General features: G+C 38.3%; 2 protein-coding genes across 4 annotated transcripts; both read left to right on the forward strand.

The window, feature by feature from the left end:
- The first annotated feature begins 195 nt into the window (after window positions 1-195).
- On the forward strand, window positions 196-3,431 carry LOC127953747 (fez family zinc finger protein 1-like). Its single transcript, XM_052553032.1, has 4 exons — window positions 196-1,297; window positions 1,374-1,508; window positions 2,428-2,560; window positions 2,703-3,431. Exons 1-4 carry the CDS (start codon window positions 533-535, stop codon window positions 2,960-2,962), a joined length of 1,293 nt encoding a protein of 430 aa, XP_052408992.1. The 5' UTR covers window positions 196-532; the 3' UTR covers window positions 2,963-3,431.
- A 1,436-nt stretch (window positions 3,432-4,867) lies between these two features.
- Window positions 4,868-20,456, forward strand: LOC127953010 (alpha-aminoadipic semialdehyde synthase, mitochondrial). Of its 3 annotated transcripts, none has more exons than XM_052551900.1 (24): window positions 4,868-5,008; window positions 6,342-6,583; window positions 7,495-7,671; window positions 7,822-7,906; window positions 8,111-8,178; window positions 8,331-8,477; window positions 8,617-8,695; window positions 8,779-8,906; window positions 9,623-9,774; window positions 9,905-10,027; window positions 10,760-10,871; window positions 11,040-11,099; window positions 11,754-11,821; window positions 14,448-14,569; window positions 14,682-14,811; window positions 14,902-15,012; window positions 15,803-15,911; window positions 16,180-16,320; window positions 16,403-16,570; window positions 16,659-16,754; window positions 16,865-16,980; window positions 18,275-18,363; window positions 18,477-18,653; window positions 19,362-20,456. In XM_052551900.1, the coding sequence occupies exons 2-24, from the start codon at window positions 6,344-6,346 to the stop codon at window positions 19,478-19,480; spliced, it is 2,817 nt and encodes a 938-aa protein (XP_052407860.1). In that variant the 5' UTR covers window positions 4,868-5,008; window positions 6,342-6,343; the 3' UTR covers window positions 19,481-20,456. The 3 variants fall into 3 exon arrangements, with proteins under 3 accessions (XP_052407860.1, XP_052407858.1, XP_052407859.1); XM_052551898.1 differs by having other exon boundaries at window positions 4,904-5,247; XM_052551899.1 differs by having other exon boundaries at window positions 4,904-5,241.
- Window positions 20,457-21,407: the final 951 nt, after the last annotated feature.

The raw sequence follows: 21,407 nt of genomic DNA on the forward strand, positions 1-21,407 counted from the left end.
AAAAAAAAAAAAACCTGTGAATGCGGTTTCAACTCATGTAATTCGGGAGTTTTCATATGTCAGATGTTGACAAACATGATGCATGCGCGCGCCTGTCATCTTGTGCGATGTAATGATGTCACAGCGAGGCGCGAGGGGACCGGAGATTCGCCCAGCGCTTTACATTGCTAATAAAGAGCACCTTCTTGAGTTAGTCACCCACAGCAGTGTGTAGGACAAGTGCAGGGAGAGAGAGAGGAGGAGAGAGAGAGAGAGCCGCTGTAGTGATTGATATAGCTCTAACTAAATCGAGCATCTGGGCTGCTTTGCGTGTCTTTGACGTGCGCGCGTGGTGAGCCCTGAGTTACGCTATTGACAAAACACTCTTTATTGAGCAATCCGGGGCGGACATAAGTGCTGATTGTCCGCAATTGACAAGCAGCGGAGCAGCCGGGGGGCCTTGCGCTTGATGATGTCTTTCCTCGCGGGTCACTGAGAGGAATCAAACTTAACTACAAAAGGACGACACGGGTACAGGTGCTGTGCTCGAGTCATGGACAGCGCACTGTACCACTCACCGGGAATATTCGGCGCCCCTTCGGCTTCGACGGGAGGAAGCATGATCGCGAGCTCCAAACCTCTCGCGTTTTCGATCGAAAGGATTATGGCCAGGACGCCCGAGCCAAAGTCGATACCGTTCCCCAACTTGTTCCACGCTCCCGCGGGGAAAGCGGAGCCCAAGCAGTCTCCCGCGCCGCTGCACTGCATGATCCCCCTCGTGCCGCTCGCCTGCGACCCGCCTCATAAACTTCACGTCAATGGATTAGACCACCCTGACGCGGTTTCCTACAACGCGAACGAGCTGCTGAGCATCGGGTTGAATTACAAGAACGAGCAGCAAGACGCGACCCCGGCCATCGGACAGTACAAACTCTTTCGGCCGCGCGTGGTCAACCAGTCGTCATTCCACGCCATGGGCGCCGCCGTCTGTTACCTGAACTGCGGGGAAAGCGCGTGTCCGCCTCACGCGGGTCTGATGAACCTGCACCCCATGGCGTCGTACCTCCTCAACGCGCCGCTGCACGCGCGCCAGAAGAGCCTGTTCTCCTCGGAGAAGAGCAAACCGGGCGCCGCTGCGGACAGGTGTCCCCCTCCCGGCGTGTCTTTTAAGGAGCTTTCTCACTCTCACCTGCACCATTACATGAAGGAGAGCGCGCACATCTTGTCGGAGAAGTTGTTCAAGAACTCCGTGGCCAAATTAAACAGCGGCTCTGCTCAAACCAAACCAAAGGTGTTCACCTGTGAAGTTTGTGGCAAGGTGAGACAAGCGAGATCGATCTTCTAGTTTGGCACAGATTGCATCCACTTTTTTTAACACAATTTGCAATTTTCAGGTGTTCAACGCGCACTATAATTTAACGCGTCACATGCCGGTTCACACGGGCGCCAGACCGTTTGTCTGTAAAGTGTGCGGCAAAGGATTCAGACAAGCGAGCACTCTGTGTCGCCATAAAATCATCCACACTCAGGTAACCATGTGCATGATTTTACAAATAACATTTAAAATCATACTACTGCTGCCGGTGTATCTCAAATCAATTTATTCACCTACCCTGAATAAGCTGTAGGTGTAGAAACAATTTCCATTTGCTGAAAAAATTTCACAATTATCCTACAAAGAAGCATAGCACTAAATGTGAAATTTCGAAGTAGAAAAAAACTGAAATGGCATTTTCTTGTAAAACATAGCCTACTCTAGTAGCTGTTTTATTTACATCTTTGAAAAATCAGTGTACTGCTAATTTGCAATCTCTGTTATGTTTTATGGGTAAATAATCCTACATGTAAATTAAAAATTAAATTAAATGTATGCATTCAGCAGATGCTTTTTCCAAAGCGACTTACAGTGCATTCAGGCTAACAGTTTTTACCTAACATGTAATAATTGTATTGTTATTAGTAGTAGTAGTAGTATATAAAAAGAGAATTATAGCTTAATTCATTCGTTATGCAATATTCAAGTAAAAAAAAAAATAATAAAATCATGGAATAAAATGAGGCATTTTGTATTTTCTCTCTCTCTATTAGAAGATTTATTTCTTAAGACGTTTTTGCATTTAAAAAAATCAGATAATAGTTTAAGATGAATAAATTATGATAATGGGTAATGGTTTAAGATTTAAAAAAATATTAATGATATAATAACGGAAAAATTTGCAAGCATTTTATTATTAAGAATAATAATACAAATAATTATAAACAACAACAACATTAAATTATAATAATAATGAAATATCATTTCGGACTCAGTTCCGTTTATCAGTATATTGTAGGCAAGCAGTAATGAACCAGTTTATCATAATATCATAGAAATATCTCGTAAAAGTCAAATATTTTTCACTCAGTCGTTAGCTTTATTGTGCGCCATAACGTTTCTTGTGTTTGCAGGAAAAACCGCATAAATGCAACCAATGTGGCAAAGCTTTCAACCGAAGCTCAACTCTCAACACTCACACACGAATCCACGCGGGATACAAACCCTTCATCTGTGAATTCTGCGGCAAAGGATTTCATCAGAAAGGTAGTTGTTCTAAAGTGCGTTTTCTATTTATCGTGTAATCATATTTAAACATGCGATTTATTTAATATTTGTTTGAATATTTATTGTTTGGTTTTTTTGTTTTTTTTTATTGGATTCTCACATCTAGTGTTTTGTTTTCAAGGAAACTACAAGAACCACAAACTGACCCACAGCGGAGAAAAACAGTTCAAGTGCAATATCTGCAACAAAGCTTTCCACCAGGTGTACAACCTCACGTTTCACATGCACACGCACAACGACAAGAAGCCTTTCACCTGTCCGACATGCGGCAAGGGTTTCTGCAGGAACTTTGATCTTAAGAAACACATTAGGAAACTGCACGACACTTCCCCAGGACCGCGCTCCCCATCGACACCCCCCGCGAGCCTGGAGGCGCACTGAACCTCCTCTGCGTCCCGCGGGAAAATGCTCCGAGAAAAAAGAAAATCTAACCGCGCATGCAACGTTTTATTTTTTTAAACGTATTTTTATTATTATTTGTATCATTCTGAGCGACCGTCATTTTGTTGAAGCTTGTCTGTGGATGGTAGATGATTACATTATTCTTTTTACTCTCAGGGTAACGACAGTCTTATTTATTTGAAACTGTACTGTTGTCATTAACTTAAAGAGAGTAATTAAACCCGTATATGGAACATTAATTCTCGTGACCGCTGTGTATTTTAAACCCCATTTTATATGTTTATTATTTATACAGTTCTTTGTATTAGCTATACTGTTTGCCAACTGTAAACGTTTTGTTAAATCAATGTGAATATATATGCAAGGTTTGTTGTACATTTCCAATGGCATCTGATCTGTCAAAAAGATTATAAAGCATATGATAAGGGGGCTAGGGAATCAAAATAAATAAAACATATCTTATGCTATATATATTTTCTCTCTCTCTATGAATACGCATGTATGACGCGTGTTATAAAGAAGACTGGGAATAATAGATAATTTCTAAAAAAAAGATCGACGATAAATTATGCGAACGGAGAGTTTAAGTGTCTTTCTTGTCAAGCAATATTCATTAAGGTCTATGTAATGACGGATATCCCATGCCATAATCAGTATCATAATAGTGGTACTCTTAACTGGCACTAACTGAACTGCAGCAGTGTATCTGTAGAGACTGTATTATAAAGAGAGATGTATTATGAAGAGAGAATGCCCCCTCTAGTGGACAAAACTAAAAAGGGAAATATTCTCTAAAATATATAGCCTAGTGGAATACAACCGGTCAATTTTAATTTACCGTATGGGAATGCCATTTCAATAATAATGTTACTAAACATGTGCTGAGAATATTCTGTCAAAACCATGACAAAGCTCAGGGGCAACTGGTCAGATTTAAAAAGGTTGCTTGTACAATTATTTTTTTTTTACATTTCACCTATAAATTAATTTTTATAAGCTTGTATAAGTGAGGATTTATTGCAGTATGGATGCCAATGATTTGGTGTAAATTAATTTAATAAATAGATCTCGAGGCATGGGCATGGGGTAGGGCCATGAACTACTTCAGCACCACGAGACTGAACAGCTCCCAATATTATATGATCTAAATGCTAAAATATCCCTATTATGTCTGATGTGAGGGAGCTGCAAGGCAGCACAGTATCCAAACTCATCTTTGTATTCTTCAACAAATATGTATATTCATATTCAATTCAAACTTTTTGTACGTTTTTGTAAAACTTCAGTTTCTATTATTATCATAATTTTTTATACTGTAAGACAACTCCCATCCCAAAAAGAATTATTTAAAAAAAATGTCTTGCGTTTATTTGCGTAGCCTACTTTTGATTATTTTTATTTTTGTCCTAATCAATTTCTATTTCCTACTCGGTGTCGAGTTGATTATCGTTCATAAGAGCGTTCAAAATTAATGTAAAAATTGTGTTTACACCGAACAAAGGACAAAAACTTTAAGAATATAAGGGGGGAAACTGATTTGTTGTTCTTTACGCCCAGCCAAACTGGTTTCTGATCGGCAAGATGATCTCTTAGCCTGGCCTGTTTAAAATGACCAAAACCCCTGTAAAACCAGCAAGTCAGACCAGTTTGGTAGGCCAGTTAAAACAACGTTAGTTTGTATTAAGACTCATTTGCTTCAGGAACTTCAAATCTTGTCAACATCGCGGGGTATTTTTTAGGAAGTTGAAGAAAGAAGAAACAAACTAAGCTCATCTCTCCTTGCAACCACAGCATTTATAGCAGCTACGAAAGAAAGAAAGGAAGGAAGCGAGGAAGGAAGTAGGAAGGAAGGAAGGGGAGGGGCCTGTGTTTCCTCACGCTGACGCTACTCGGTCATCAAGCTGCGACGCGACGTCAAGGGCACGCTAGGAGGCAGATCCGCGCTCTGAGTCGGGATTGGCGGGAGCTAATCCAGGGCTCAGATTACTTCGCCGAAGCGGAGACGCATTCCAGGCAGGAACAAATGTATGTGCTGTAATATATACCGCATGGATAGCTTTAGTTAGCGCCACATTATTTGCCTGAAGTTTTGAAACAGGTCAATCCCGTGGCGTTGTTCATGTTGACGCGACACAGTCGCACAGAAGAGCTGCTGCGACAGTTTCTATATAAACCTCCTGTGCATTTCACACCACGTTATTGTGATTATTCAGCTGGTGCCACGTTAAAGGTGCTAGGAAACTGCTGAAATCGAAAAGGTACAGGTAGGTGATGATATGTATCAGCTGAATTCAACATGCACTCTGACACTTGTTGCTTATAAACAGCAGGAAGTCAACCAGGTGTCTGCGTGTTTGGTTCTCACAGTGGTTTTCAAGGTTGCTTTCGAATTTAACAGTGAAAGGACTTTTAACTGAAAGGATCTGGTTGGGTTGTCACCATAGACTGTAAAGAAGTTTAAATGTTTGAGTTTCATTAAGTCGTTTAATGTTATTTTAAATCACTATATTTGTTTTAATCTATTTTAAATGCATTTATATTAGATATATCTGAAAATGGTATTCTTCTTGATGCAAGTTCCCGTTGTGACATCTTAGTGTGACAACATGCCCCACTGGCCAATAACAGTGGATATGTTCAGTAGCTGCTTTTTATTGATTGATTGATTCATTGATGTACAGTTCAGTGTGTTCAGACTTTAAAAAAAAAATAACCTCACTCTGAGAAATATTCACTCAGTAAATATTCAGTAAAAAGTGTGACAACTAGCCCCGGTTTATTTACATGCATGTTTTACTGACAGCTTAGTGTGCAATGCATTGCAGTCATTTTTTCCTAAACAATGCAAAGCACATTTGCAGGTGCTGTCAGTTGACTGCTGGTTTCATAGGACATATGCTACTCTTTGTGCAGTATGGACAGAAATGGAGCATTAGTCGTAGCTAGTTTTGTATAATTAAACAGCTGGAAGAGCCAGGGTTAAGAGTGGAATTATTGCTGAACTCTGTTTATTTAATAATTTTATAATAACATATATTTGAATAATGTCAGATATTAAGAAGTTAAGTCAGTTTCATTTGTTAATTTGTTTTATTTTCAGTTTATTTATTTATTTTAGTAATTATTATTTATTATAATTAATAATAATAATCATAGTGATTAATAATAATTTGAAAAGTTGTATGAAAGTAAAATGGACTTGATTTGGTTCAAATGCGGTCCTCTCCTTTGCAAACCATAGGCTGGGTTTCTGGGGTCACTTTTCTGGTTGTGCCTCTGTCACTCTCAGCATTGCTCAAGTGTGATTTTCAGATGTGTGTAGTTGTTGTAACATTGTGTGTTTTGGAAACTGGTCCAGTCATGCTGCGTCTCGTGAGGAGCCAGGGCCGAGGGTTTAGGGGCTGTGTGTGCTGTCAGCGGAGGTTTCAGCATCACCATCTCCACCAGCAGAATCACAAGAGCGTCATAGCCATCCGCCGCGAGGATGTCAACGTGTGGGAGAGACGCGCTCCTCTGGCACCGCGACACGTCAGGGAGATCACAGCAGCTGGACACAAGGTGCTCGTGCAGCCCTCCAACAGACGGGCCATCCACGAAAAAGTGAGTCACTTTCTAAATATATAGAAAGCCTGGCATTCTTTCACGGGGCTTTTTTTATTTTTTATTATTGGATATTATTATTATTTATTGGTCGGATGCATTAAATTGACCAAAAGTGACAGGAAAGACATTTACAGTAGATGTATCAAAAGAGCTCAACTTAAAATAACTGCCGTTCTATTCATGAATCGTAAAAAAAAATTCAGTTTCCACAAAAAAATAATTAATAATAAGAAATGTTTCTTGAGTAACAAATCAGCATATATTATGATTTCTGAAGGATCATTTGACACTGAAAACTGGAGTAATGATGCTGAATATTCAGCATTGCATCACAGGAATAAATTAGAATTTCACTTGCATTCAAATGGAAGACAATTATTGCAGATTGTAATAATATTTTACAATATAACGATTTACTGGGGGGGGGGGGTGATATCAAATAAACGCAGCCTTGGTGAGCATAAGATACTTTTTTGTTTTGTTTTTCCAAAAATGTAAAAAAAAAAAAAAAGTTTAATGACCCAAAGTTTAATATATTTAATTAATTAATATACCGGTATATTTTATTTTTCACATATCTTTTAGTTCTTTGTTGTTGTGAAAAAATAAATAAATAAAAAATAAAAAAATATATATATTTTTTTTTTTCATGGTCAGGGTCACATTTTATCAAATGAACGCATTTATTGTGTTGCTTATTTAACAAACGAAATCATGTAATAAATAATGGAGAAATAAATAAAAATGGTCAATTAAAATGTAATCAGTAATCAAAGGAAGTTGTAACTGTCCCTTTGAATCAGTTTCTATTCTTGTTCCCCCACATTTGGTGCTCTTAATGTGTTCTTTTCCCTCTTGATATTTCTGGTAGTTGCATGAATGAAAATCTAGACTGTTTCTGTTTTCAGTACTATGAAAAAGCAGGGGCGGTCATCCAGGAGGACATCTCAGAGGCGTCGCTCATCATCGGGGTGAAAAGGCCCCCTGAGGAAAAGGTGTACCCCAACAAGACCTATGCCTTCTTCTCTCACACCATTAAAGCACAAGAGGCAAACATGGGGCTCCTAGACGACCTTCTTAAAAAGGTGAAAGTCTCTTTACAGAATGCAAACGATCTAGAGAATATTTAAACTGAAAGCCTCTCTCTAGCGTCATAACCAGTATTTGGAAATATTTACTCAGGACAAGCGGCTTTCACAATATTCTCATGGGTCATCATCTCCCTCCCTTTTTAGAAAGTTCGACTCATTGATTATGAGAAAATGGTGGACCCCAATGGCTACAGAATTGTGGCGTTTGGACAGTGGGCTGGTGTTGCTGGTATGGGACCTTTTCCACGGTGTCAACATAATGTACAATATCATCCAAAAAGATAGTTCACTCAGAATTGAATCGCCCTCATGTAGTTCCAAACTTTGATTATTTAAAACAAAAAAACAAAATCTTAGCAACTATGAACGGTAGTGCATGTCTTTAAATGGTCCCCCTGCTGTTAGTTGAACATGTTGTCTGTATTCTGTACAGGAATGATTAACATTTTACACGGTCTGGGCCTGCGTTTTCTTGCACTTGGACATCACACCCCATTTATGGTATTCGTTTTAAAATTACACAACTATTATAATGCCTACTTTTGAATTTCCACTTGCAATATCATGTGTGGTACTCCATTATTGGCTCTTCAATATTTAGTAAATAGATTTTTTTTAAATAAATATCTGTTTTCATATTTGTCACTTGACAGCACATTGGTATGGCGCACAACTATAGAAACGTCAGCCAGGCCATCCAGGCGGTGAGGGATTGTGGGTATGAAATATCCTTAGGTCTGATGCCCAAGTCCATTGGTCCTCTCACATTTGTGTTCACTGGCACCGGCAATGTGTCCAAGGTAAGTGTGCACTTATTGTTGTGTAAAGTGGTTTATGAGATGCTCTAAGAGCCTTAAAACTTGTCAGCGCATGTTTACACTGAAAAACAGAGAAGTAGGAGAAGGAGTGATTTGTGTTCTAAAAGTGCTGCTTCTCCAGGGCGCCCAAGACATCTTCAACGAGCTCCCTTGTGAGTATGTGGAGCCTCACGAGTTGAAAGAAGTGTCAGAGAGTGGAGGTATTTCTTGTATTTCCTGTTTTTTATGGTTACACTTAAGGCAGTTTTTGTTGTGCAAGCAAGTTGACCAATCTGCTTTACAGAAATGACCAAAGTGTACGGTACAGTGATCAGCAGACACCACCACCTGATACGAAAGAGTGACGGACTCTACGACCCCCTGGAGTATGAAATCCATCCGGAGCTTTACACGTCCCACTTCAGGGACACTGTGAGTAAATATACCAGGCAGCTGATTGGTTCGCCCTCTGGCTGCCACTTAAAGGAATAGTTCACCCACAAATGTAAATGTGTTGAAAATTTAACCACCCGTAGTCCAGCCGGGATGCAGGTGAGTTTGTTTCTTCATTGGAACTGATTTGGAGAAATGTAGCATTACATCACAATGCTACAGATCCTCTCCAGTGAATGGGTGCTGTCAGTGTCCAAACAGCTGATAAAAACATCACAAAAATGGACATCAATTAACATCTTGTGAAATGAAAAACTGCATGTTTGTATGAAGCAAATCTATTATTAAGATGTTTTGAATTTTTAATGTTGCTTCTAGCTAAAAGACAAGCTTCTCTCCGATATTGTCATCATATTTCTCCACATCTGTTACAATGTAAAGACAAACTCATCTACATCTTGGCTGGCGTGGGAGTGAGTACATTTTCAACAAGTCTTCATTTCAGGGTGAACGATACTATAACTTTAAGGTACGATTGCACTTACCTCCATCACAGGCAAAATCCAGTCGTTTCATCAGAAATCCACTTGGTCTGGAATTTTCTCCATGGTTCATGAGTAGTTCATTGCAATAATTTTTACTTAATGGACCCTTTTGCCAAGTTTCACCAAAATGTCTTTAACGTGACTGCACCATTATTGACTGCATTGTGTGAAAAGCTAAAGTGACTGTGATGCATTATTGTGTTTGCACAGGTGGCCCCATACACAACCTGCCTGATAAACGGCATATACTGGGACCCTCACACACCCAGACTGCTGCGGCGACTGGACGCCCAGCGACTGATTAGACCCGTTATAACTGCATCATCATCACCTGATCTCGGCTGCCCTGCGCTTCCCTACAAGTGAGCTTTTACTCTTATTGTTGGTCTCCAAAATGACAAAAAACAGCATATAGTATCATAATAACCATTCCTTCTAAAGTCGTATGATTTGTTTGGGAGACCGCCTTGTCTGATCCTCTGTGAATTCCAGGTTCTTGGCCATCTGTGACATCTCTGCTGACACAGGCGGCTCCATCGAGTTCATGACTGAGTGCACCACTATTGAGAAGCCCTTCTGCATGTATGATGCCAACCAGCATATTGACAATGACAGGTGTGCACCACTTCCTCCAAACTCTAGCAGATTAGGGGTCCTCAGTTTGAAGCGAAAGCAGAACCATTTTAGTGCTTAATAGAACACTTTTTATGAGGTTCCATAAAGAACTGTGCTTTGGCAAGTCCTATATCCAACCTTCAGGGTGTTATAATAAATGATAGTTTATTCATTATTATTATGGTGTATTATTTAATAATTTTTTTATTATGTGTTTTTTTTTGTCTCCTCTATGTCCCTGGTCTTATATTACTGGTCTTGCAAAGCTGTCAGCAAGTTGTGTCATTTAGGTACTTCTGTTTTTAGTGGAGAAAAGGAGAAAAGTATCCTCAAATAACTCGAGCTGGTCACACTTACATGTTCTGTTCAGATTCTGAAACCAAAAAGGACATAATTTGAACAATTTGACTGTTTTAACCTCACATTTTTTGTATGTATTTTGAAGAATATAACGTACCTGTTGAGAATGTGTAGACAGCATGTGTAGTGTGTGGATGAGCTCTAAAAAAATCAATAATGAGGTGGGATTAAAAAGGATATTACAGGTACAGATAAAAAAAAAAGGCAGAAATAAAGAACCCAATTCATTAACACAAAGGACCATTTCAGCATAAAGGAACCAATCTCCCATCCGCACTGTAGACACAGCATTTCCCTGCCAACACTCAGGCATCATCTCACATGTGCATTATCAAATATAGTTTTTATACATCCTCTGGTTTTTCTGTGCAGTGTGGAAGGTAATGGCATTCTCATGTGCTCCATCGATAACCTGCCTGCCCAGATGCCCATTGAGGCGACTGAGTATTTCGGGGACCGGCTGTTCCCTTACATCTGGGAGATGGTAAGATATGACACGGGGTGGTGAGTAATGAGATGCTTTGCTCTGGAGAGGATCGCTCTGAAATCTGGTGTGCTCATGACCGATTTCTTGGTTTGTTGAATTGAATATGTGATGGATACTGCTGTTGATGATTTGAGCAGATTTATAATAATAGTCTTCATCCCACAGCTCCCATCGGACGCTACCAGATCACTAGAGGAAGAGGACTTCTCTCCACAAGTCAGAGATGTAAGTGTATCAAGAGGGTGACTTTACAACTTTCCTTTTTAGGTTTTTTTTTTTTTGCTCTTTCAACATGGGAGAAATGCTTCCTCCTGAGTAGTGTTTTTGTGCGGTCTAGTACTTCTGCACAGAAGGCAGACTCAGAAATGTGTGGTAAAACTTGAATCAGAGCTAAATGGGCGGCGTTTCAGCTGGAGCCCATCCACACATCCATTGATTTTCAGTATGGAACTAAAGCTGAGAAATCTGAAATACACATTTCTGTTTACTTCGAGGTAAGGGGCAGCATCTTAGATCAGTACAGAGATTTAAAGTTCAATGTAGCTCCGAATGGAATTGCAAAAATAATGAATCTTTTCCACACATACACTACTGATCAAACATTTGGGGTCTGTAAGATTTTTATAGTGTTTTTGAAAGTAGTCTCTTTTGCTTACCAGGGCTGCATTTATAAAAAAAAAATACACCGTTATAAACAGAAATAGTCAGTTCTGAGTGGTACTTAACCTTGCATCTTATCCATGTGGCCATATTTCAGGAGCCAGGTGCTTGGTGCAGATCTAAACCAAAATGCCACTTTTTGTTAGAAAAATGTGTTTCTATTTAGTGCATATTGCAGTAGCAATATTTGTATTAAATGCATTGTTTTTCTCAATCTAGGCTGTGATTACATCCAATGGGAAGTTGACGCCTAAATTTGAATACATCCAGAAACTTCGAGAAAGGAGGTAAGGGATGCTATTTATTTCAGTGAAGTCCATTCATTCCAGAGCGCTTTAAGGGTTTGAGTCTGTTTTGTCCGATTGGACATATGTCCGTAATGTTGTTTAAATGTTGCATTGGATCATATGCTTGCATGCTGAGGATGATGTGCTCATTCTGAAGATTTCTTCAAAGGTTGAAAGACAGGTAAAAACACTGCCGTATCCGAGCTCCCAACAGCCTTGATATGCTCTCTTATCACTGTAGATGAAACTGTTACGCCTGAATGTAGAAACTGCTTATACAGTATGCAAAAAATAAGAACGCAAGGCTCATATATCAGAAACTACACTCAGTATAAATATTAGTGTGGCGGTGGAAAGAGAACACGGTTGCAATTACAAACAGAATTACATTTGCACACATCTTAGGATATATTTAAAAAAAACTAATGCAAGTTTCCGCACACTGTATTTCTGTAATATTTTAGACTAATTTGTAAATACCCAATGAAACCAGTATGAAAGCAAGCCTGTTTAGCTCAGTTTTGTGAGGCTAATGAATTCCCCAGAGTTTGAAACATTAAATCTTATTAAGTTCACACACTGCAGAATTGAAGAGAAAAACAAGTTGACCGTGTTTGTTTTGTTCAGACAGAGGTTTGGGTTCCTGTGCATCCTCCTGCGCTCCCTTTAAACCTTGCTTGGCTAGAGCACACGTCCCGAGTGCATTCTCTCGTGGGTAGACAATCTTACTCTCTCACCGCTGCCACAGTCTCTCCCACTCGCTCTTTTTCTTGGGATTTTTTGCATGCCAGAAAAATAAATCAGTGCACCAGTTCTTTTAAGTTTCTTAAGTCCAATTATTCTCCAAGGTAAGCTTCTTTTTCCCGAGCCAATTCATGGCCATTAATTGATTATATCATGTTTTCAAATTATTTTCATTTAAATGGAATAACGCATTCCTTTCATTTTTGCTTTCTCATTCAAGACATAATCAAAGCTTCCTTTGTCAGCACGACTTTCTCGAAACACTCTTAATAGAGCTCTTTTGTGCCGTCTCTGTCTCATTCATTGATGAGGAACCAGGTTGACAAAACATTACACTGAATTTGCAAGTCTGTTTGTGTCCATTTGTGCTCTGTGCTTAATGGAGCCGCCCACACGCCAGCATTGACCTTCATTTAGTCAATGGAAAGCTTTAAAGAACCACCATTTGACTTGTTTTGATTTACTTGTTCTTGTCCTGAATGAAGAGAGCCTTTGTCTCTGATCTAAGGTCATCGGATTATGAGATGCAATATAGACAAAATGATTGTATTATTAGTTTGTTTAAAATTAATAAATTTTTTTATATTAAATGCGTAGTTAAAAGCAATATTATTTTCGATGTTATAAAATTCTTATATTAGTTATTATTATTATTATTTCAATGTTATTAAATTTTAGCAATGTATTTTATTTAAAAATAATTATTCTTAATTTTCTTTTCTTTTTTAATGGTGAAAAATTTATTTTAAATGCTATTACATTTTAAAACTAAAATGTATTTTTTTCTACCACTAAATATATAAATGAATTATATCAACATTTATTTTATAACCATATAATAAAAATAAAAAACATTTTAAAAATATTCAAATTATTATAAAATAAAATAATACAATTATAATTATTTAAAAATAAGAAATTATAGTTTTGGACATTCATGTAATAAATTGTCTTTTATCATTTGGCTGTTGGTGCTGATTAATAATAGCCACTGTAGCAATATATAAGCACAGCTCACACAGCTTTCCATTAGCCCCTGCAGCAAATCCATGTGACCAACTTGTGAAAGTGGATTGAGATGACTGGATTTTACCTGTTCAAATTTGCCAGACAACAGTAATGTGTGCACATTTACAGTGCTTTTTAAAAAAAAAAAATTTGTTTAGGGGTTTCATGCTCTTTAACACCCTTTAACTGTCGTAAAAATGACAGTTAAGGCCAAGCCAAAACTTCCTATTTGATATGAAAGTGTTCCATATTATGAACTAAAGCACGTAATTATAAGAGTTTTTAGATATAACATTAATAGCAGTAAAACCCTGATCTAAAACACATTTAGTGGTTCTGCATGTCTAGTTTAATGATATTTTGAAAAAGGCATGCAGGTGGTTGGGGGTTAAGTGTTACATTTTTTTTTTCTCATGTGCCGCATCAGATCCAATTAGACTGAGCGACGGGGTGCTTGGACCACGTGTCTCCCAGTAGACTTGCGGAGCGAAACGTTGATTCAACAGCCCTCTTAAACTGCTTTAATTATATAAGTACTGTAGATCTGTATGTTTTCCTTCCGTTTATTCGGCACCCTCTCTGCTCCTGAAGTGCCTTTGATCATTTCTGTGTGTTTTTGATAGTTTACTCTTGTCGTAAAAAATGAAAAAAAAATATTTGGCGTGTTTTTTGTTTTTTTTTATTCCGTTAATCTCATCTCCAAGACAATTCTACAAGATCTTCCCGTGTTCTTTTGTGGGTTTTGCATCCCTTTCAATCGGTTTAAGATCACTATCCAGCAGGATATGCTTTGTGATTTCACAGATTGCTTGGCTAGTGAGAGAGATAGTGTGTGTGTGTGTTAGTAGTAATGGCTGTACCATCTGGCAAACAGGGAGTCGGAGCAGATCTTAAAGAAAGGAGGAATGAAGCGGGTGCTTTTGCTGGGCTCAGGCTATGTGTCTGGGCCAGTTATCGAGTATCTCACCAGGGAGGCTGGCACTCAGGTCACAGTGGGTAGGTTCCCATCGCAAAATCCATCTGGAATACGGTTTTACTGCAGTGTAGAATTTACAGTCGCAATTCTTTAAAACAAATCTTGTGTGATCTTTGCATCTTTGCATTGCAGCATCAAATCTGTTGAATCAGGCAGAGGACATGGCAGCCAGGTATCCCAACACCATCGCTGTGATGCTGGACATCACCCGCCAGGAAGGCCACCTCGAGTCTCTGATCAAAGACCACGACATCGTCATCAGGCATAATCATAAACTTCATTCACTGAATTATCTACTTTAACATACTTTTAAAGCTAATTTTCTCATTTCTTGTTGTTTTTGTTTATCTAGCATGCTGCCATATGCGTTTCATCCACATGTAGCTAAGCAATGCATTAAAATGAAGGTAAACATGGTGACCGCCAGTTACTTGAGCCCAGCCATGAAGGAGCTTCAGAAGAGGTGAGAAACTCAGTTTCTTAGAACAATATTTAATATTAAAGTTGGATTTTAACTTCAACCTGAAATGAAAGTTCTGTCATTTTTTTCTTCTTCATGTTGAAGGAGAAGGAAATCCTGTTTTTATTTTGGTTCGCTTTTGTTTTGCTTTGTTGTGGGTTTGTTTTGCTTTGCTTTAATTTACTTTTGTTTGGGGTTTTTTGTTTGTTTTGTTTTGGTGCATGTTACACCAGTTTAATTTTGTTTGTCTTTGATCTTGATTTTGAGAACAAACACTTGTCAGATATTAATATAAGCAGTGAAACAGTTTTGTTCAAATACTATTTTTAATAATATATATATATATATATATATATATATTTAAGAAATAACAACGATTATTATTACTATATTATAACTGCTTAAAGATGGAGGATTTTTCTTAATTATGAAAAATAATTTTCAGGACAGTTGACTATGGTTCCCAAAAAATATAAAATCAATTGCAATGCATTAAAACATGCTCATCGTAAAAATGCATGTCTTAAATTGATGTTACAAAAAATTTGCATCATGACGTTGATGCAACTGTTGCAAACAAATTGAGATGGTGAGTTTTGTGAGTGAATCATTCAGACTTTTTTCAGTTTTGTCAACTTTTATCAATTTTTTTTATGTTTTGGAGAACTGTCACGTAAGTTCAAAACAGTGATTGAAAGTATCTTTCTCTGACCTTGTTGGATTTGAACTGGCACTGGTTGACATCATTCATATATGCACGTGGCTTCACCATGATTGGCTGTTGTTTCCCAAGTGCCGAGGAAGCTGGCATCACCATCGTCAATGAGATTGGTCTGGACCCTGGCATTGATCACATGTTGGCCATGGAGTGCATCGACAAGGCCAAGGCAGACGGTTGCACTGTAGGTATTGCATGCATGCATTCATGTTTGTTTACCCCTTGGATGTGTTGATTGGTATTTGCGATAGAATGACATACTGTCGCACCATTGGTGCACTTATCACCACGTCTGCAAGACATATTGACAGACCTCAACAAACGTTCATGGCATCTTGAATGTTCATTTTTGCTTAGTTAGCAGTCAGGCAGAACATGGTCTTCATGAACATGGTCTTCAAATCACATAGTTCTCGTAATTACTCCAAATTTCAACAACTGTTTCTTGACAGGTGGAATCGTACAGCTCTTTTTGTGGTGGTCTTCCTGCCCCAGAGTGCTCAGACAACCCACTGCGATACAAGTTCAGCTGGAGTCCGTACGGCGTCCTGCTCAACACCATCAGTCCAGCCATCTATCTGAAAGACAATCAGGTGATACGCGCTCACTACAGAAATCATGTTCAGTCTACATGATTTCAGCCTGATTTTGAGAAATGTGGTTTTGTCTGTTCAGGTGATCAGTGTTCCTCCTGGCGGGGCTCTCCTGGATGTCACAAAGCCCATGGACTTCATGCCTGGTTTCAACTTGGAGGGCTTCCCCAACCGGGACAGCACCAAATACGCGGAGCCGTACGGAATTGAGTCCGCTCGCACGCTCATCAGAGGAACTCTGCGCTTCAGGGTATTCATGCTAATGAGATGTAAAGATGAGTGTAAGCTCAGTGTTGCTCCCATGTTTGTCCATCATCATGTAATGTGTGTGTCTGCAGGGCTTCTCCTCTGCAATGAGTGGCTTCGTCAAACTGGGACTCATCAGCACCGAGCCCTGTCCGCTGCTGGGACACACGGCTTCTCCTGTCTCATGGGTGTGGATTTATGGATCTTTTTCCAATATACTCATGAAATTTAGTTGCCTTAATGAAATTATATACTTTTAATACAATATAATAATAATATAAATGTCATTGTGTCACAGAAAGAGCTTCTCTGTAAGCAGATTGGCTTGTCCACATCTGTGAGCAGCCGTGTCTTCGAGGATGCCATTTATGAGCGGATTGGACAAGACGACTTCAGAATGCAGAGTCTCAGATGGTGGGTCAAGGAATTGACTAACAGTACTTTACAGACCTCCATCACAGTGGCTCCTGATATATAGTGCTTGGGAGGAACTGATTACCGTATTTTCCGGACTATAGGTCGCACTTTTTTCATAGTTTGGCTGGTCCTGCGACTTATAGTCAGGTGCGACTTATTTATCAAATTATTTTGACATGAACTAAGAGACATGAACCAAGAGAAAACATTACCGTCTAGAGGGCGCTCTATGCTGCTCAGTGCTCCTGTAGTCTACACTAAGCAGCATATAGCGCCCTCTCGCGGCTGTAGACGGTAATGTTTTCTTTTGGTTCTAAATAAATGCGACTTACAGTCCGGTGCGACTTATATATGTTTTTTTCCTCATCATGACGTATTTTTGGACTGATGCGACTTATACTCAGGTGCGACTTATAGTCCGAAAAATAAGGTACATGTTCTCTGTCCATGATCAGATTCCAAAAAAGTTTCACTTGTAATTAGATTATATTACATTTTAAAATGCTCATAAATCACATTAGTTACTTTTTATGCATTACATGATTACAAATTTGATTCTCCCTTGCTCTTCTTTTTTCCCCTCTGTTAAGTTTTACTGTCTAAAAAAACTCTTTTGTATGTCGTTTCTAATACAGAGAGTATTCACAAAGTACTGTAGAATGGCCATGTAAATGTCACGAAAAGTAATTATTGTGAAATGAATTTGTGGACAAAAGCACCTCTCTGTCAACTCCACCACACATGAGACGCTACTAAACTCTGCCAATGTACAAACTGACCGAAATATTTCCAAACCTAGAAGACTTTGATCTTGTCATTGATGTTTAATGTTTGTTTACGTGATGCAGGGATTTCTAAACGTTTGTTTATCAGACCTCTTTGATGTTTGCTTAAGGTCCAGATCAGTTTTGAAGCTATTAATTCAGTAGTGTAACAACAAATTTGTGTTCGTCTTTTATTTGATTTTATTTCTCTTTTAGTTTTTTGGTTTGTTTGTTTCTTAAAAAATGATTAATAATGTTATTTATTTAATTAATGTAGTAAACATCACTTAGAACAACCCAGCAACAGCATAGTAATGCCATAGCAACCACCTAGCAACTTTAAAGCAAAAAACACTATACATACTCCAACAGATACAATATTACATAAATCATATTATTAGCTCCTATAATACTTTATTTTAATTATTAATAATGTCCTTGTAATGTCTTCATATTTCTGAAAGTGTATTTGTAAATATGAATCTTTAAGTAAGAGTATATCTGACTGACTGGATGACTCCCATCAGGCTCGGGATGCTCAGTGAAGAGCCGGTTCCTCACGCCGAAACCATCTTAGCAGCAGTTGCTAAGCATCTGGAGGCTAAACTGTCGTTCAGTAAGTTCTCATGCCATTCTGTCTTACGTAATGAGCTTAAGTCTCTTAAACTGAACCTGAAGTCCAGCTGCACATAAATTGATGTTGTTTTTGGATTGTTCTGTCTGGTGCAGCTAAAGGTGAGCGCGATATGGTCATAATGAGGAACGATGTCGGTATCAGACACCCAACGGGCGAGCTGGAGACCAAACACCTCAGTCTGGTTGTTTACGGGGATCCCAATGGATACTCAGCCATGGCTAAAACCGTGGGCTACCCAGCAGCCATTGCAGCCCGTATGGTGCTCAACGGTCAGTGAAACTCGACTTGAATATGCAAATCTAACAGCACGTTACAAAAATATAAAAATGTATTTTATTTAGAGATGCACCAATATTCAAAGCTGGGCCAATACAGATTATCCTCAAGTAGTGATATTTTGGCCAATATTATATAAAAAAAAATTAAGATCTCTCTGTGAATCAAATGAATCTATTTCTTTTTAAGTTCTATTTTTTACCAATTTATTTGAGCTTTTTTTTTCCAGCTGAAAATCGTTTTCGCTCACAAACATAAGCCTGCTAATGTCCAACTTTTATTTCTAAACTTTATTTATTTCTAAAAGGTTACATGGAAAATATAACTTACAAATATAACACAATGCATGTTGTATTTTAATAAAAAAAAAAATTAAATTTCATTTGATGACAGGTAATGTGAGGTCCCATGATCATTCGGCTATAATATTTTGCCTTGAATCTAGAATTCTATCTTAAATATACCCGTTTTACTTATTGGACCAAAACCGATAAAATTATAAAGTCACAGTTATTTTCTAATACTAATATATCATGCATCCTGAGTTTAATTCCACTGTAATTACATCAGTAGTTCATATTCTGTTCTAAATTATTAAAATATTAAATTAATAACATATTTCCTGGATGTAATTTCACACAATGCCTAGACACTGCTCTTATAACGTCACTTTGACTTGATGTGAATGTGTGACACCTCAGGTGAACTGACCACTAAAGGCCTGGTGGTGCCGATGACGAAGAACATCTACAGTCCGGTGCTGAAGAGACTGCAGGAGGAGGGTCTCCAGTGCATCACCACGAGCACCATCTCAGAGTAACCACACACCTGAAGAGCTCATCTCTGTGCCACATGTGTAATGAAACCCAAACATCCATTACTGCTCATATCCCACAATGAACGGTTGCGATCTTTGACTCCAATTCAGAGTGATCCAACGGTTAGTACTTAGTTTCTAAAATAGAGTTACACAGTCTGTAGATGTTCGTATTAATTGACAATTACTGTTCCTTTTTATCAGTGTTGTCATAAATTAGGAGTGTACTGTAAATGAGCTCCCACAAATCACTTTGACACAGAACCATCCCAATTCCACTTCCTGGCATTGAAAAATAACTAAAGACGGTCATTATTTTCTTACCCTTGTACGAAAAGGGTTTAAACATGAACTTCTGCCTCGGTTCAAAACAAGCAGTAACATCATATTTATGCAAAACATGATGTCATGTTGAGTACTACTGATAAAATTGTCAATTTTCTGTAAAGCTATAGCATCCTGTCAACTGAATATTTCTTAAATGTGAATCTTGGCACTATAGTGAATTATAAAATAAAAAAAAGCATAAACGTGAATTGGCATTAAAATAATCTCTAGACCATTTTAAGCATAGCATGTCCAAAGAGTTGTTTTAAAACTAGCTTTTCTCCAATGAAACATTTTTCGTTTTCTTTATTTGTTTTATATTTCTTGTTTTTCTTCTAAAATTTATAAAATATAGTTGTTGTTTTTTCATCTTCAGTAGACGGAAATTACACTTTAAACCCCTCTTTTAGGACATAATTAAGTATGTGTGTGTGTGTGTATACATTAGTTATATATATTCGAAATTAATACTTTATTTACCAAGGATGCATTAAATTGATCAAAAACGACAGGAAAGACATCTAAATATTTCCATTTCAAATGAATACTGTTTGTTTGTTTTAAAACCAGCTTTTATCCAAACTTTTGTGTTTTCTTTCATTGTTTTATATTCTTTGTTTTGTTTAAATAAACGTCTAAAATATCATCATAAGAGGTAATCTTTTGTAATCTAATTTGTGTTTGTTTGTTGTTGTTTAAAAATGACCTTTCTCCCGTCTCTTTGGCCCTTGTTGAGCGCCCGGTGGCAGCCAGAAACACAGTCTGCATTGTTGGTGGTGTGGGGCCATCAGTGCGCTCACTATAAAGTAGGCCACCAAGCGCAGGATAATTGGTTATGTGCTTATTAGAAGTTAAAAATGCAAATGAAGGTACCAGTAGCCCCTCAAGACCATGTCTGGCCATTTGACCCATATTTACATACTTATTTTTGTGTAAATGACCTTTTGCTCTTAAGACTGGATTAGAATTGAGGAATAATTACAAGCGATTCTTCAAAGAGATTATTCCATAACTCATGTAGCTGTCATCTTCGTCACCAAACCCTTAAGCCGTGGACTTATAATAATCGGTTCCTGAAGATGCAGTGGCTTAAGGAATGATCTGATCGTTGTCAGAACAGAAACACTGTCTCGGAGGCTTAAGCCAAGATGAATTTGAGGAGGGCTGAAGCAGAAGTTAACTGAAAAACAACCCTATTTGTGAAGATCCTTAAGGAAGCCTGTCTTTGTTCTGGGTTACTGAGCCCTGGGCCAGATGGAGAACTGAAGGACTGCTGGTTGGTCTTGGTCTCGGTGGTTTGGCAGTCAGGATGCTGAGGTAGCAAGAAAAGCAAGTTCAGAATTAACAGCTGACACGAGGCAAGCGGCTGCTGTCTGGAGACTGTAATCAACACGAGTCTGTCCTGAGGGCAGATGAAAACTAGAATATTAGACAATATCAAGAGAATTACGGAGAGACTTTAAAGATCTGTGTTCCTAAAAAAAATGCTCAACGCTATACGAAAATGCTACAAATAATGGTCTGAGATCATTATAAGATTTTGACTCGTCGCTTGTTTTATTTTTTTGTTTATTTTTAAAATGCAGTGAGAAACTTAAAATGA

This window comes from Carassius gibelio, chromosome B3 (genome assembly GCF_023724105.1).
Source record: "Carassius gibelio isolate Cgi1373 ecotype wild population from Czech Republic chromosome B3, carGib1.2-hapl.c, whole genome shotgun sequence".
In the NCBI taxonomy this organism is placed as follows: domain Eukaryota; kingdom Metazoa; phylum Chordata; class Actinopteri; order Cypriniformes; family Cyprinidae; genus Carassius; species Carassius gibelio.